This window comes from Oryx dammah, unplaced genomic scaffold, assembly GCF_014754425.2.
Source record: "Oryx dammah isolate SB20612 unplaced genomic scaffold, SCBI_Odam_1.1 HiC_scaffold_9, whole genome shotgun sequence".
Classification (NCBI taxonomy): domain Eukaryota; kingdom Metazoa; phylum Chordata; class Mammalia; order Artiodactyla; family Bovidae; genus Oryx; species Oryx dammah.
This window is the reverse complement of record NW_024070193.1, coordinates 31,592,311-31,607,465: the sequence shown is the minus strand read 5'-3', so window position 1 is coordinate 31,607,465 and position 15,155 is coordinate 31,592,311. Positions and strand designations below refer to the sequence as shown.

The following is a 15,155-nucleotide window of genomic DNA, read 5'->3' as shown; positions in this document are numbered from 1 at the left end:
TTTAACAAAATTGCCAGGGTTTTTAATAACAAGAGCCTATCTTGCTCCACCCAACTAGTTACATTCCACTCAGAGTAAAAGCCCGGAGAAGGCAATGGCACCCTACTCCAGTACTCTTGCCTGGAAAATCCCATGGACGGAGGAGCCTGGTAGGCTGCAGTCCATGGTGTTGCTAAGAGTCGGACACGACTGAGCGACTTCACTTTCACTTTTCACTTTCATGCATTGGAGAAGGAAATGGCAACCCACTCCAGTGTTCTTGCCTGGAGAATCCCAGGGATGATGGAACCTGATGGGCTGCTGTCTATGGGGTCGCACAGAGTTGGACACGACTGAAGCAACTTAGCAGCAGCAGCAGCAGCAGAGTAAAAGTCACAGTCCTTGCCATGGGTCCTAAAAACACAATCTGCCACTCCCCTGCCCCATCTCCTACCGTCACCCCTCCTCCCAGCCCTTCTTCAAGTCCTCTGCCCTCACTGACCTTCATGATGTACTCTTTAAGAAAAAAAAATTATATTTTTTTATTTTTGCCTTTGCTGGGTCTTCACTGTTGCTCGGGCTTTTCCTTAGTTGTGGTGAGCAGGGGCTACTTTCTAGTTGTGGTGTGCAGGTTTCTCAATGCAGGGGTTTCTCTTGTTGCAGAGCACAGGCTCTAGGGCACAGGCTCAATAATTGTGACACTTGAGCTTAGCTGCTCAGCATACGGGATCTTCCCAGATCAGGGATTGAACTTGTGTCTCTTGCATTGGCAGGTGATTCTTTACCGCTGAACCTCTAGGGACACCCATGATGTACTCTTAATCTGTGAGTACACTCCTTAGGAGGGTGCCCAGCTCTGCCTAGATCCCTCTTCCCTGGGATATCCATGTGGCCCTCTCATCCCCTTGAAGACCATCTTCTCAACAAGACCTCCTTAGGCCTTGTCACTAAGTGACATTGCACTTTCCACCTTCCCCTGAACTCCCAACCATCTCCTTTTGTCCCTTACCCCACTCTATTTCTTTTCCTTCCAGCTCTTCTCATCTCATATCATGTCATTTCCTTTCAAAATTATGTGTATTACATTTTTATGCCTCACTGGAACACAAACACCCCAAAGACAGAAAACTCTTTTGTTCACTGGTTTTTCCCAAGGTGCCTTGAAGCCTTGTGCAGCATCCATACACCATAGGATCTCAGTAAATAGTTTGTTGCATAAACATATACTGAAGTAGTTCTTCTTGGCTTAAATTTCTCTTAAAAGGTAACATATTCTTCTACAATTGTTGTTTTTGTTGTTGTTGTTTTACTTTTTACTCAAAAATATGTCTTGGGGGTTTTCTGTTTTATTTTAGGGATACTTAAAATCTTGCTTTGCTTAGTACTTTGAAGTATAGATAGAATATTATTATTTAAGCAGTCTCTATGAATCACATATACAGCTATCCAGTTTTTCTCTATTAAAAACAAGATCTTCCATAATTCAAATCTCAGTGTCCTCCTTTAAAAAACAGAGGCAGTATTCATCTCATAGAAGACTGAGGATTAAAAGTGATCCTAGGGTAGTACCTGGCAAATCTTTTATTATGTTTTTATACTATTATTATTAGCTGTGTGGCTGCAGCTACTACCACAAGCCCCTACATGACCATTTCTCCGAAGAGTAATTGCTGGATAGGCATATTTTTAAGCCATACTGCCAGTGGACCTCCTTAAACAGTACTGTCACCTTCTGAAAGTATGTGACTGTCCACGCACTTGTGGACTCAGAAATTTTCACCAGTCTGAGGACTAAGCAGAAAACCTCTGTGTTGTTTTGATTTTCATTTCCAAGATGTATTTGTTAGTTGGAACATTTTTTCCTTTTTTTTTTTTGCCAAGAGTATAGTTTCATCTTTTATTCCATCTTAGTGAAGCCCACAAACTTTCCAAACAACTCTAAATCACATTGATCGGATCTATCTTCTGGGTTGACACAAGGTGTATCACTTCTGCAACGGCCTATTTGCGTGTGGATTTTGTTAATGTCATCACTCAGAAATGTGAAATAGGAAGGTGGGGAAGGGGTCAGCTTCCATCATCAAAGTCACAGACTTAGAATCTAAAGCTGAGCCCAGGAAATTCTTTAAGTATTTTAGGCCAGGAACTGGTCTATAGAGTTAGTGGTGAGCCATGCACACAGGATCCTTGCCCCCTTGGATCTTACTGTCTAGTGGGACAGAGAAACATGAAGGAAGTAGACAACTAAGTAAAGGCTCAGGATTTATAGGTTGTAGTAAGTTCTAAGAAGGAAATATACAGGATAATATGGTATGAAAGCCATGTAGGGAAGCCATGTTGAGTGAGGTGATTAGAAGTCTCTGAGAAGACAATGTTTCAGTTGAGACTTGAAAATGAAACTTTGTACATACCTGTAACATCAGTTCAGTTCAGTTCAGTTCAGTCGCTCAGTGGTGTCCCACTCTCTGCAACCCCATGAATCACAGCACGCCAGGCCTCCCTGTCCATCACCAGCTCTCAGAGTTCACTCAGACTCACGTCCATCGAGTCAGTGATGCCATCCAGCCATCTTATCCTCTGTTGTCCCCTTCTCCTCCTGCCCTCAATCCCTCCCAGCATCAGAGTCTTTTCCAATGAGTTGTAGGAGCATGAAAACATTTTTTTAACCAAAATCAGAAGGAGAAATTCATTTTCTATTGCAACCCAGTAAACATACACTGATATATAACATAAAATATGATTACATCAAATCAATAAAACATATGACTTTGTAAAATAATACCTATCTTAATATGCATTCTGATATTCTATTTTTTTAAAGCTGGCTGTGACTTTTTGTTTGTAGCATGAAACACACAGCTTTGGTACATAATTTCTCATATGAAATTGCAATTATTTTTGTATTTATCTTCTCACCTAAAGTGTAAACTATGTGTAGGTTGGGGTTGGATCTTATGAATCATGTGTCTCCAACGCTTACTAGGGCACTTAATAAGACAGTCAATAGATATTTATTGAATGAATAAATGAATACAAGGGCCTATAGCTTTTGATTGTCCTTTTCCAATATTGATCCAAACATTAATATTTAGCTAAACACAAGTCACTTGGGTAAATTGTTGAATCAACTGGATGCCTATATGGAAATCGATGAGGGTAAACTCTCTCCATACCTGAAACTTAATTCAAAATACATACTGCATCCTCACATGACTGAGAGAGAAATTGTGTTTCTTGTGTTTCTCCTTAAAAAGGCATTAATCTACCCTCATGACCTAATTGCCTCCCAAAGTTTTAACACCTTAACATGGGGTTTAGGATTTCAACATATGAATTTGGAATAGGACATAAGTATTCAGTCCACAACAGTATAAGACTTAAAACTATAAAATTTCTGGTAAAATACACAGGAGAAAAATCTTTGCAACTTGAGACAGGCAATCGTTTTTCACAACACAAAACATAAAACAAAAAGAAAAAGTTGAGAAATTGAACTTTACCAACATAAAGGCTTTTGCTCTTATAAAGACAAATTGAGAAAGTAAAAAGATATGACACAGGCTAACAAAAAATATTTGGAACCTGTGTATCAAAGATTTGAATCCAGAATATGTAAAGACTCCCCAAACTTAAGAACAAGACATGAAAAAACAAAATTTTTTTAAAAGGGCAAAAGGTTTGAACAGATTTTTTTTTTTTACCAGTGAAAACATCTGAATGTTAAACAAACACATGAAAAGATGCTGAACATCATTGCGTGCATGTGTGCTAAATCACTTCAGTCATATCCAACTCTTTGTGACTCTATGGTCAGTAGGAAAATGCACCTTAAAATGAGGGACTACCCTGGTGGTTCACTGGTTTTCTAAGACTCTGCACTCTCAGTGCACGGGGAATGCTCAGTCCCTGGTCAGGGAACTAAGATCCCACATGCCTCGTGGCACAGCCAAAACAAACAAACAAGAAAGACGACAAAAAATAAAACCACACTAGACTGGCTAAACTTAGATTGTCCACACAATCTCGGCAAGAAACTTGGAGAAACAGGAACTGCTAGTGAAAATGTTAAGCAGCACAACCAACTTGCAAAACAGTTTAGCAGTTTCTTGAAAAGTTAAACATACATTTACCATGGAACTCAGACATTCTAGTCCTAAATTTTACCCGGCAGAAACGGAAAAATAGGTCCAAAGACATGTTCATGACTTGTTCACTTGTTCATGTCCATAACAGCTTTATTTGTAATAGTCAAAAACTGGAGACAAGGAAACTCATCAATAGGAGGATAAAATAAAAAGGAATGAATAGTACATGCAACAATATGGATGAATCTCAGTTATGCTGAGTGAAAAAGGCCAAGCAAAATAGAGTACATAATGTATGATTCTATTTGGGGCTTCTCAGGTGACGCTAGTGGTAAAGACTCCTACTGCCACTGCAAGAGCACAGGAGACGTGGGTTCGATCCCTGGGTTGGAAAGATATCTTGGATAAAAAAATGGCAACCCATTCCAGTATTCTTGCCTGAAAAATCTCATGGACAGAGGAGGCTGACAGGCTATAGTCCATGAAGTCGAAAAGAGTTGGACATGACTGAGTATGCACGATTATTATTATTAGTCACAGTTCCATTTATGCAAAATCCAAGAACCTCATAAATAGCTATCATTTTAAACATTTAATACACCAAAGTTGATATCCATCCTTTTATTCTTTTATTCAACTCTGTCTGTTTGAAATCATTTCTTTTTTTTTTTTTCTTTTGGCCACATTCCCTGACGAGGGATAGAATCTTTGCCCTCCACAGAGAAAGCACGGAGTAATAACCACCCACTAGACTGCCAGGAAATTCCTTTTTTTTTTTTAACTCTTGTCTTCTATTTTTTTTTCAATTATTTCTAATAATAGTCATTTAGATACAAGAGAACTCAACTTCCTAATGTGACATTTAGACTCATTTTTTCACTAGAGCCAAAGCAGATATCCTGAAAAAGGAGATGCTATTATTTGGATAAGATCTAAATGCTCAGTAAAGAGACAGGCACAGGTATTTCTAGGAGTCTCCTTATAGTCACAGCCTAAGAAGACACACTCATGTGTTGCCTGGTCGCCTCCACAAGTCTATGGGGACCTCGGAGGTGAGGAATGGTGGTAAAGCACTCTTGCCCAACAGTTAATGAGATTGTATCCTCTTTTCTCCACTTCCCACCCCCCACCCCAACTCATTCATTCATATTGGATTGCCGAATCATTTCTGGCATGAAGGCTTTATTTGCTTAATGGCAGTTCTCAATGAGGGAGGGTGGGGTTTGAAGGAAGGATGATGCATTCTCATTAACCATTGGGCAAGAGCGCTTTACCATCATCCTTCATCTCAGTTACTTTAAAATATACACCAAGAGAACAATTTTCTTGATATTTTGACCCATGTTGACAATACTGTTTTTCAGTTGGACACAGAGCCCATGTATTTTTCCACAGTTGAAATGATTCTATTGGAATGACATGAAAATTTTATGGCTGGAATCCTAGAAGGATGTATGGTTTTCCATAAAATATTAATGAAAAAAGCATTGTTAGAGTCACACACTTCCCTTGGCATCATTTAAGCCTTTGAATCCAGAGCTATTTCTGGGTTTTTCACTCACATGAGCCAATGCTTTCCCTCTCGCTCTCTCCTCCTGTACCAGTTTGAGTTGTATTTGCTGTCACTTGCAATTTAAAAAGTTTTTAACAATACAGAAATTGGCACCAGGAGTGGGGTTGTTTCTAGGCAGTCAAAATCCCACAAATGTCCACAACAGAGACATAAAAGAGAGATTATGGAAACACAGAGCATTCAAGTAGAAAGGCACTCAAACATCATCTGACCTGATCATGTCATTTTATGGACAAGTAAATAAATTTCCAAGGAATTAAATACATCACTATACTTTCAGTGAATGAGACTTTAAAGGACAGGTTATTACAAATCGACACCCTAAGCATTTGTAGGAGAGATAGCCATAGTTGTTCAAAACAACACTCAAAATAAATATAGTATGTTTTATAGCTTCACTGATAGGAACTGGCCCCAGTTCATGGTGCAGCAGAATCACTTATTTTCATTTAATATTCTTGGAGCACAAGAAATGCATTAGCCATTAAAGTAGGTAATGCAGAGCAGGGGACAAGATCAGCAAGAACTGTACCCTCAAAGAACTTTGTATCTAGTGCAGGAAGACAGAAAATTAACTCAGAGTTTTACCCAAATAAGTATTGTTGCTGTGGTAATACATACTGCAAAGAAAAAGTCCAGGATTCTTTGAGGGAATATAAGAGGGAGAAAGGCCTTTATGTGGGGGATCCAAGGAAACTTCCACAAAGAAAGGAAATTTAAACTGAACCTGAAAGATAGTAGAATTTGCCAGGTGAAATTTTAGGGTAAATGATTCCAAGCATGTGTAAAGCCCCTTGATGGGAAAGAGTTTGGCTTCCTAAAGAAACAGAAAAACAAATGTGCATTAGTGAACACGTTTAGTGTTCATTAGTGAAAAATTAGTGAAAACCTGAGTTAATTAGTGGAGTGAGAAAGAACTCAAATGCAGCCAGGGAGATAGGTAGGAGGTAGATGTGCAGAGACTTTTTGAGAACTTTGGAAAGGAGCTTGGACGTTATTCTAGGAGCGAAGAGGGAAAACACGGAGAAGCTTTTCACAGGATGGGGGTGGTTTATGGTTTGGAAAGTTCCAGACTGAATTCAGAGCAATAAGAAAAGGGATTAAGACAACAATCCAGGTCAGAGAGAACAGAAATCCAGGAAGTTACAGTTTGAGTAGAGACAACAATAAAAAGAGAGGAAGTTGACTCAGTGACTATTCTGGAGGTAGAAGCATACACTTCCTTTTGTACTAGTTTAGGCTGTTCATCGGAGAAGGCAATGGCACCCCACTCCAGTATTCTTGCCTGGAAAATCCCATGGATGGAGGAGCCTGGTAGGCTGTAGTCCATGGGGTCGCTGAGGGTTGGACACGACTGAGAGACTTCACTTTGACTTTTCACTTTCATGCATTGGAGAAGGAAATGGCAACCCACTCCAGTGTTCTTGCCTGGAGAATCCCAGGGATGGTGGAGACTGGTGGGCTGCTGTCTATGGGGTTGCACAGAGTCGGACACGACTGAAGCGACTTAGCAGCAGCAGCAGGTTGTTCGTGCTATCACTTGCAATTGGAAGAGACGCACAAAAATTGGTTACCACGAGTAGGGTGCTTCAATGGGGACATGATGATTTAGTGATGAGGGAGATATGAAATCAGAGAGAGGGAAGGAACAAGAGTAATGAGCAGGTTTCTAGGATAAGGTATGGGGGCAGGGGGGTAGATGTTGGTGACATTGACAGACTTAGGGACTAATGAAGGTGGAGAAGGATGCAGGACATTATGGCATCATGAACAAGGTTAGGAAGGCTGCTTGTGAGTTATGTAAGAGCTAAAGGGTGTGATAGGAACAGAAACAGGGTAGCTTTGGGAATGGTAAAAGCACTGATAGTGAAAGTTGCTCAGTCGTGTCCAACTCTGTGACACCATGGACTGTAGTCCATGGAATTCTCCAGGCCAGAATACTGGAGTGGGTAGCCTTTCCCTTCTCCAGGGGTTCTTCCCAACCCAGGGATCAAACCCAGGTCTCCTACATTGCAGGCAGATTCTTTACCAGCTGAGCCAGGGAAACCCAAGAATACTGGAGTGGGTAGCTTATCCCTTCTTTAGCAGATCTTCCCAATCCAGGAATTGAACCAGGGTCTCCTGCATTGCAGGCGAAGCCACAGATATTTAAGCTTTTCCACCACTCCAGTACTCTTGCCTGGAAAATCCCATGGACGGAGGAGCCTGGTTGGCTGCAGTCCATGGGGTTGCGAAGAGTTGGACACGACTGAGCGACTTCACTTTCACTTTACTCCTCTAAAAAGACAAGAAAGGCAGAACTTCAGCATGTGGACCCTCTGGTGAGTAAACATCTAACCCCATGGCAGATTAATTCATTAAAATGCCATTTTTTTCAATCTGATATTCTTTAAAAATCCATCAGCCATTTGTTTACTGGAGGCAAGGGAGCCACAAACAAAGAATTTTTGGAATTTTGACATTTCGTGCGTTTGTGTTTGTTCCTCACAACAATCTGTGAGGAACCACTGGCCCTGTTCTAGTGTGTGGGAAGTTTAAAGCACTAAGACAGTCAAAAAGTTTGCCTGGGAACCTCCCTGGCTGCCCTGTGGTTAGGACTCTGTGCTTTAAATGCAGCAGACGCGGGTTCAATCCCTGGTTGAGGGACTGGGATCCCGGATGCCAGGTGACTTGGACAAAACAAAGCTAAGTCACAGTCAGAAAATGACTGAACTAGGATTTAAACTCAATGCTGTCTAAATATAGAGCCTGACTCTCATATCTCACATAATTATTTGATGTGAGGTCCTAGTTATTCCAGAAAACCTTATCATATCCAGATACCTTAGCATTTTTAAATGTTTTAAAATATAAGGAGGAAATTCAGTAAATGAACAAAATACCTTCTGACTTTTAAGAGTCTAAGGATTAGGGATTCAACATTCAGAAAACAAAGATCATGGCATCCGGTCTCATCACTTCGCGGGAAATAGATGGGGAAACAGTAGAAACAGTGTGAGACTTTATTTTTTGGGCTCCAAAATCACTGCAGATGGTGATTGCAGCCATGAAATTAAAAGACGTTTACTCCTTGAAAGAAAAGTTATGACCAACCTAGATAGTATATTCAAAAGCAGAGACATTACTTTGCCGACTAAGGTCTGTCTAGTCAAGGCTATGGTTTTTCCTGTGGTCATGTATGGATGTGAGAGTTGGACTGTGAAGAAGGCTGAGCGCCAAAGAATGGATGCTTTTGAACTGTGGTGTTGGAGAAGATTCTTGAGAGTCCCTTGGACTGCAAGGAGATCCAGCCAGTCCATTCTGAAGGAGATCAACCCTGGGATTTCTTTGGAGGGAATGATGCTAAAGCTGAAGCTCCAGTACTTTGGCCACCTCATGCGATGAGTTGACTCATTGGAAAAGACTCTGATGCTGGGAGGGATTGGGGGCAGGAGCAGAAGGGGATGACAGAGGATGAGATGGCTAGATGGCATCACGGACTCGATGGACGTGAGTCTGAGTGAACTCCGGGAGATGGTAATGGACAGGGAGGCCTGGCGTGCTGGGATTCACGGGGTCATAAAGAGTCGGACACGACTGAGCAACTGAACTGAACTGAAGGATTAGGGAGAAAAAAAAAGCTTTATACAGACTCGAAACTCTTGGTACGTTATTTTTTCATTATGTTACTAGTTAGTGGTTAAAGCGTCTGCCTGCAATGTGGGAGACCTGGGTTCTTCGGAGGAGCCTGGTGGGCTACAGTCCATGGGTTGCAAAGAGTCAGACACGACTGAGCCACTTCACTTCACTAGTAAGTCAGATTCAGTTTTTGCAAAATAAAATTTAAGAACATGAGAACTATTTTAACATTTTCTGATTTTTCTTCATTGTATATCAAACACCAAGCATCTTTAAAATGCAAATAACATAACTTCCAGTGTGGTATTTTATAAACAAAGAAGATTTTTAATGATTTTTTTTTAAAAAAAGGCAAACTACATGCTAAACCAAATTTCTTTAATGGCTGAAAGGACTTAAGTATTACTATTTAATATTATCTTACAAAAGAAAAGAAACACACTTCCAAAATAACACCAAAAGACAAGACTTTTAAAAAAAGTTTTTAATTAAAAAAAGTAAAACAGGAAATGGCATTTAAAAATGACAAGATAGTAAGTAAATTGTACCAGTCCTTTTAATTTGCTGTAATAATTCCTTTTTTATTTGGAGTGTTCTTTATTATGCTCATTTTGTCCCAAGGAAAAATCACTAAAAATAAGTTTTCCAACATAAAAAATGCATTCAGGTTCTCCTTGGGAGCAATAAACAATGGGGGCACTTTTCAGTGACAACACAAACATGTAAAACTGATGAAGCAGAAATTGCATCGGATTCTTACGTGTTCGTGCATATGATGATACAAACACAAGTGCTTTTATCTTGAAGACTCAAGAGAATATTTCCAGTTTTGACCCGTGAAAATTTATGCAGTTGCCAGAGAAATCTCATTAGCTTTATTGGGTTGGCCAAAAAGTTCATTCAGGTGTTGTTGTTTTTTTTTGGGGGGGGGTGGTAACCCAATAAATGCCAGCGCAGCAACTGTGAAATGATTTCACCTCAGGTGTCACTATCAATGATTCTTCAATTCTCAGAGCACAACAAATGCTGGGTCTTTCTTTAAAAAACATGTGAGGTGTGTGTGTGTACACATATTGTGTGATTTTTTTTTTTAAGTTTTTGGAAAACTGTCACCATAAAGATTTGATTTTAGGATTAGAACTTAGTTCTGTCCGCACAGGGATCCCCAAGTGCCGTGGCTCTGCCACTGATGCCAAGCATCTTGGTCCCACTGAGAAGCTAACAACGAAGGCAGGAAGGGAAAGGCAAAAATGAAAAAGAGGAAAATGATAAAGCAGGAGAGAAACGGAAAGACATAAAAACGATTGCTTCCCATACTAATAAATGAGGATATCATGATTTGTACTCTTATGACATTAAACATAATTCTGAATTCAATAATGAAGTCATGTTCGTGTTGGTTTATCCAACACATGAGATTTATCTTTTCTGTATAAATATTAAGCAGTATTATATCTAAGCCTAAGTTTGTATGTAGTGCCATCTTCAGGGTGAGTTGGAATGATTACTCCATTATCAGATCATTATTCTGTGACTGTGGATAAGGTTTTGTATGGTTTGCTTGTTATATAAACACCGTAACTGCAATGAAAACAGTACAAACCTCTACAAGTCCATATAAATATTCATGTCGACAACAAATTCAGGAAAAGCCACAACCATTTGAAGTGGAAGCACTGAATATGGCATAGACATTTCAAATAAATAGTTAAGCTTGGAGCAATATATCCTAAATGCTAAATTGTTGTTTTGGAATTTGAAAGGAAACTTAGATTTTCTAGCCAATTTTTCAAATATTGGAATTTCTAATGTATGTCACAATTTCAGAGATTTATATTGGGAAAAGAAAAATTCAGAAAGAAAAATACGGTCAGAATTTCTAGTGATTTGCTATTGAAAGTCTCAATATCCATGCACACAAAAATATTACATTTTGCTATTAGAAAGTGTTCTTGCATTCTCCAATGGTACTCTGTAGTCATGCGTTAAGCAGAATTTTAAAGGAAACCAGAAAAGGACAGGACAAGATAGGAGGGTAGAAAAAAACCAGTTTCAAGCTCATCCCACAGATGAGCAATATTGATGGGGCAGTGTTCCCTTTTGGCAGACTTCAGACCACAAGTTTCAGGAGTCTGCTGTATTAAAATCTGTGGTTAGCATATTTCAAAGGTGTTAATGTGGTAGTTTTATGGAAATTATCAAAAGTAGAGAAAATACTGCCACATGGGTAATATGCTAACTATAGAAAATAATTAGCACTTTTAGGCAGTGGGGATTGGAAGATCAGTTTTTCTAAATTCTCCACCAAACTCATCTAACATTTTTCAGAATACAGCAAAGGAATTTCAAAGCAGAAAACCACACCAAATTCTAAGAATTCATGGTCTCATAATGCATCATTCTAGAATGTTCTTGGAGAAGGCAATGGCACCCCACTCCACTACGCTTGCCTGGAAAATCCCATGGACGGAGGAGCCTGGTGGGCCGCAGTCCATGGGGTCGCACAGAGTCGGACATGACTGGGCGACTTCACTTTCACTTGTCACTTTCATGCACTGGAGAAGGAAATGGCAACCCACTCCAGTGTTCTTGCCTGGAGAATCCCAGGGACGGGGGAGCCTGGTGGGCTGCCGTCTATGGGGTCGCACAGAGTCGGACACGACTGAAGCGACTTAGCAGGAGCAGTAGCACAATGTTCTAGAGTCTTATCACTGATCTTTGCTGGAAATCCTATTGTGTATCTTCAGACTAGAACCAATAATTGAAAGTTGTGGGTAAGCCTGGCTCATACAGGAAAATGCATTGCTGTATTTCAGGTCTTTACAAGCAGATGTTTTTGTGGGGCTTGCCAAGAGATGAAAGAAACTACTTCAGGTCTATGAGCCACCAACAAATCTGAATGGCATTGGTGGGGATTATGGGCCATATTGAACAAGCAGGAAGAAAATGGAAGTCAGGGAATCATCTCACATCCTGGCTCTTTCACCAAAACTCCATTTGTGGGTATACAGGATTCATTTTCCCCATCCAAAAGACAATCCAGAAATTCTACCACAGGCTTTAGAAATCAAATAATGAATGGTGTCACCTTTAGTGGTGAAATGAGGAAACAGCAAAATACAACAGCAAAGATAGAGTTTCACATCATAATGGTAATTTCCCTTAACATAAATAACAAACCACAGGCCATCCAACTTGTCAAAAGGAAAGTATGGGTTATTACTCAACCATTTTAGATTTAAATTTGTTACTACTGTACACTGCTGCATACTAATGTAGACTGATCTTGATATATTCTTTGGTAGTGCTGAGGTTTTTCTTTTTGTTTTTTTCATGGTAAGACTTTTTCTGCTGTTATAGAACCCATCACTCAGTCCTGTCCGACTCTTTGTGACCCCATGGAATGTAGCCTACCAGGCTCCTCCGTCCATGGGATTTTCCAGGCAAGTGTACTGGAGTGGGTTGCCATTTCCTTCTCCAGGGGATCTTCCCAATCCAGGCATCAAACCCGGGTCTCCCACATTGCAGGCAGACGCTTTACCATCTGAGCCACCGAGGAAGCCCTCTGATATCCTATTGCCTTTCCATATATAGGATATCTATTATATTTGCATTACCAAAACAAAACATTTTCCTTTTAAACCTTCAGAGAGCTGTCTGTGATGAAAAATAAAAATGTTTGTTCCTCAAAATTTCTCTGTAAAACAGGATGTATCTGATACATATCTATGCGTCTTACAGAACAGTAATGATAGCGGAGAGGTTTCCTTGTGTTACAATTTCCTTATTTACCCAGTGCAGATGATGCAGGTCCCTACCAAGTTCATTAGGCTGTTGCAAACATCAAGGAGATCAATTATACACATGTTGGTAGAGATAAATAAAGCATTATGCAAAATGCCCTTATGCTAATAGTAGCTACTAGGGATTAAGTTAGATCCCTTTGGGTAAAGAACATAGAACTTCCTGTACTGTAGCTAGGTGATAAGACCTGCCTGGTTCCTTGGCTCACAGCTAGATAACCCTAGAGAAGGGGAAAAAAAAAAAACAACTGAGATCTTTCTAAGGCTGGTAGGAAGATGAATTTTCTTGCCAATGGAATCCACTGAACTGTTTATTTGTACATATCATATTCCAACTTGGCCTTTAATTTCCAACTATTGCCCAAGAGTTTAAAGAGACATGGCCACACCTACCAAAGAGATGAAATGCTTTTGTCTCTGGGTAAACACAAAATCACATCTCTGCTAAATAGACTGCTTAGGGTTAACAGCAGTACTGAATTTCTCCTTTTAGAAGCTGAATAGACATGTCTTATGACTGACAAAAAGATGCCTGGATAGGATCACTGACTCAGTGGACAGGAGTTTGAGCAAACTCCGGGAGATAGTGAAGGGCAGGGAAGCCTGGCACGCTGCAGCCCTTGGGGTCGCAAAGAGTTGGACACAACTTGGAGACTGAACCACAACAAACAATTTTTCTTAAAAAACAAAAAACCCAGATATGCTTCACCCTTTATCACTGCCCAATTAGCTAAAATTTGAATGCTCCTGCCATATTATTTTTTAAGTAGAAAAGGATAGCTTTATTGCTTTGCCTGGCAAAGGGGGACATAGCTGGCTCCTGCCTGAAAAACTAAGTGCCTCAACCTTAAAGAACTGATTAGTGGCTACAGTCCATGGGGTCGCAAAGAGTCAGACACAACTGAGCAACTTCACTTTCACTGTCTTTATAACAATGGTTCAAGGGTAGGAGCTCTGACAAGACTAGGGTGTGTGCACAGCTTGCACTCCCTTAATCTCATTTCAAGTGGTCTCCTAATCTTGATGAGCTTCTTTGTCCCAGACACATTTTAAATAAAGCACTGTAAATATAATCATTTTGTCTAAATTTTTAGTCTCCTACATAAAAATCTCAGCATAGGGTTCAAGTTTTACTTAGACTACCTGTTTTAGATACGTTTTATGATGGAAAAAGACAAGCGGCAAATAAATACAGAAGTAGGGAAAAAAGGCTAGATGAGACTACACTAAAAAATCTTTTCCCTAGTTGATAGGATTATGGGCAATCTCCTCTTGATTTTGGTCCACTGACCTATAGATTCCTCTAAAATTTTTAAAAGTTTGTTTGCTTTATAATAAGCATGTATTACTTCTATAACAAGGGGTGGGGGGAACCAATTGCATAGAAAGAGTCTCAAGAAAATTGGATAAAATATACCACAACAGATGTCACTGCCATCGTCTCCAACACCTGGGAACTGGAAGGCTCATGAGAGTTCCTTTTCACAGCGAGCTCAGCATGCTTCAACAATGTTAAGTGAGCAATAATACCATTAAAAAAAAACAACAGAGAGATAAATAGCATTTCCGGAAAAACCTAAAGCATATTTCCTTTTAAGGGCAACTAATTTAGCAACATTTAACAAGGCTTTTAAAACTCAATTGTCATAGAGCACCATGAAATAGTCACATAAAAGAGATCCAGGCAGCCTGAAGATGAATATTTCCTCGTTCATGAGATGCCTAATTGACTTCTGACAACATGAAATCCTCAGTGCATCTGGTTGGGGCCAACATGGATGATGACGTGTTTCTCATAGGCCCTTTTCATTGTTTTCTCAATTTGCTTCAGAAAAACTTGTGGAATTCGTCCACATAAAGTGTGCACAGTCTCCAAAAACTTCAGCTGAAGAGGGTAATACATGGATTGAAAGAGATTGTCTTGAAAGGGAAACTGAAAGATGAGTGGGGGAAAAAAAAAAAGGAAAAGTTGATTTTAGTTATTCAAATGCCATTTAAAAAGGAAATAACTTACTGGGAAATGACACAGGGAATTACTGGAAACACGCAGTCACAGTTGGTATGTTTTTAGATACAGTGGAAAGGACCTCCAAGGAC

At 39.8% G+C, this 15,155-nt stretch overlaps 1 protein-coding gene across 1 annotated transcript in view; it reads right to left on the bottom strand.

Moving 5' to 3' along the window:
• Nucleotides 1-9,722: 9,722 nt before the first annotated feature.
• The window catches only part of GXYLT2 (glucoside xylosyltransferase 2), a gene marked incomplete at its 5' end in the record, with an annotated part of 84,868 nt that continues 79,435 nt past the window's right edge, over nucleotides 9,723-15,155 (bottom strand). Inside the window, one exon of the mRNA XM_040245959.1 lies at nucleotides 9,723-14,991. Within this exon, the coding sequence (XP_040101893.1) occupies nucleotides 14,809-14,991 (183 nt within the window). The remainder of the gene's footprint in view (nucleotides 14,992-15,155) is intronic.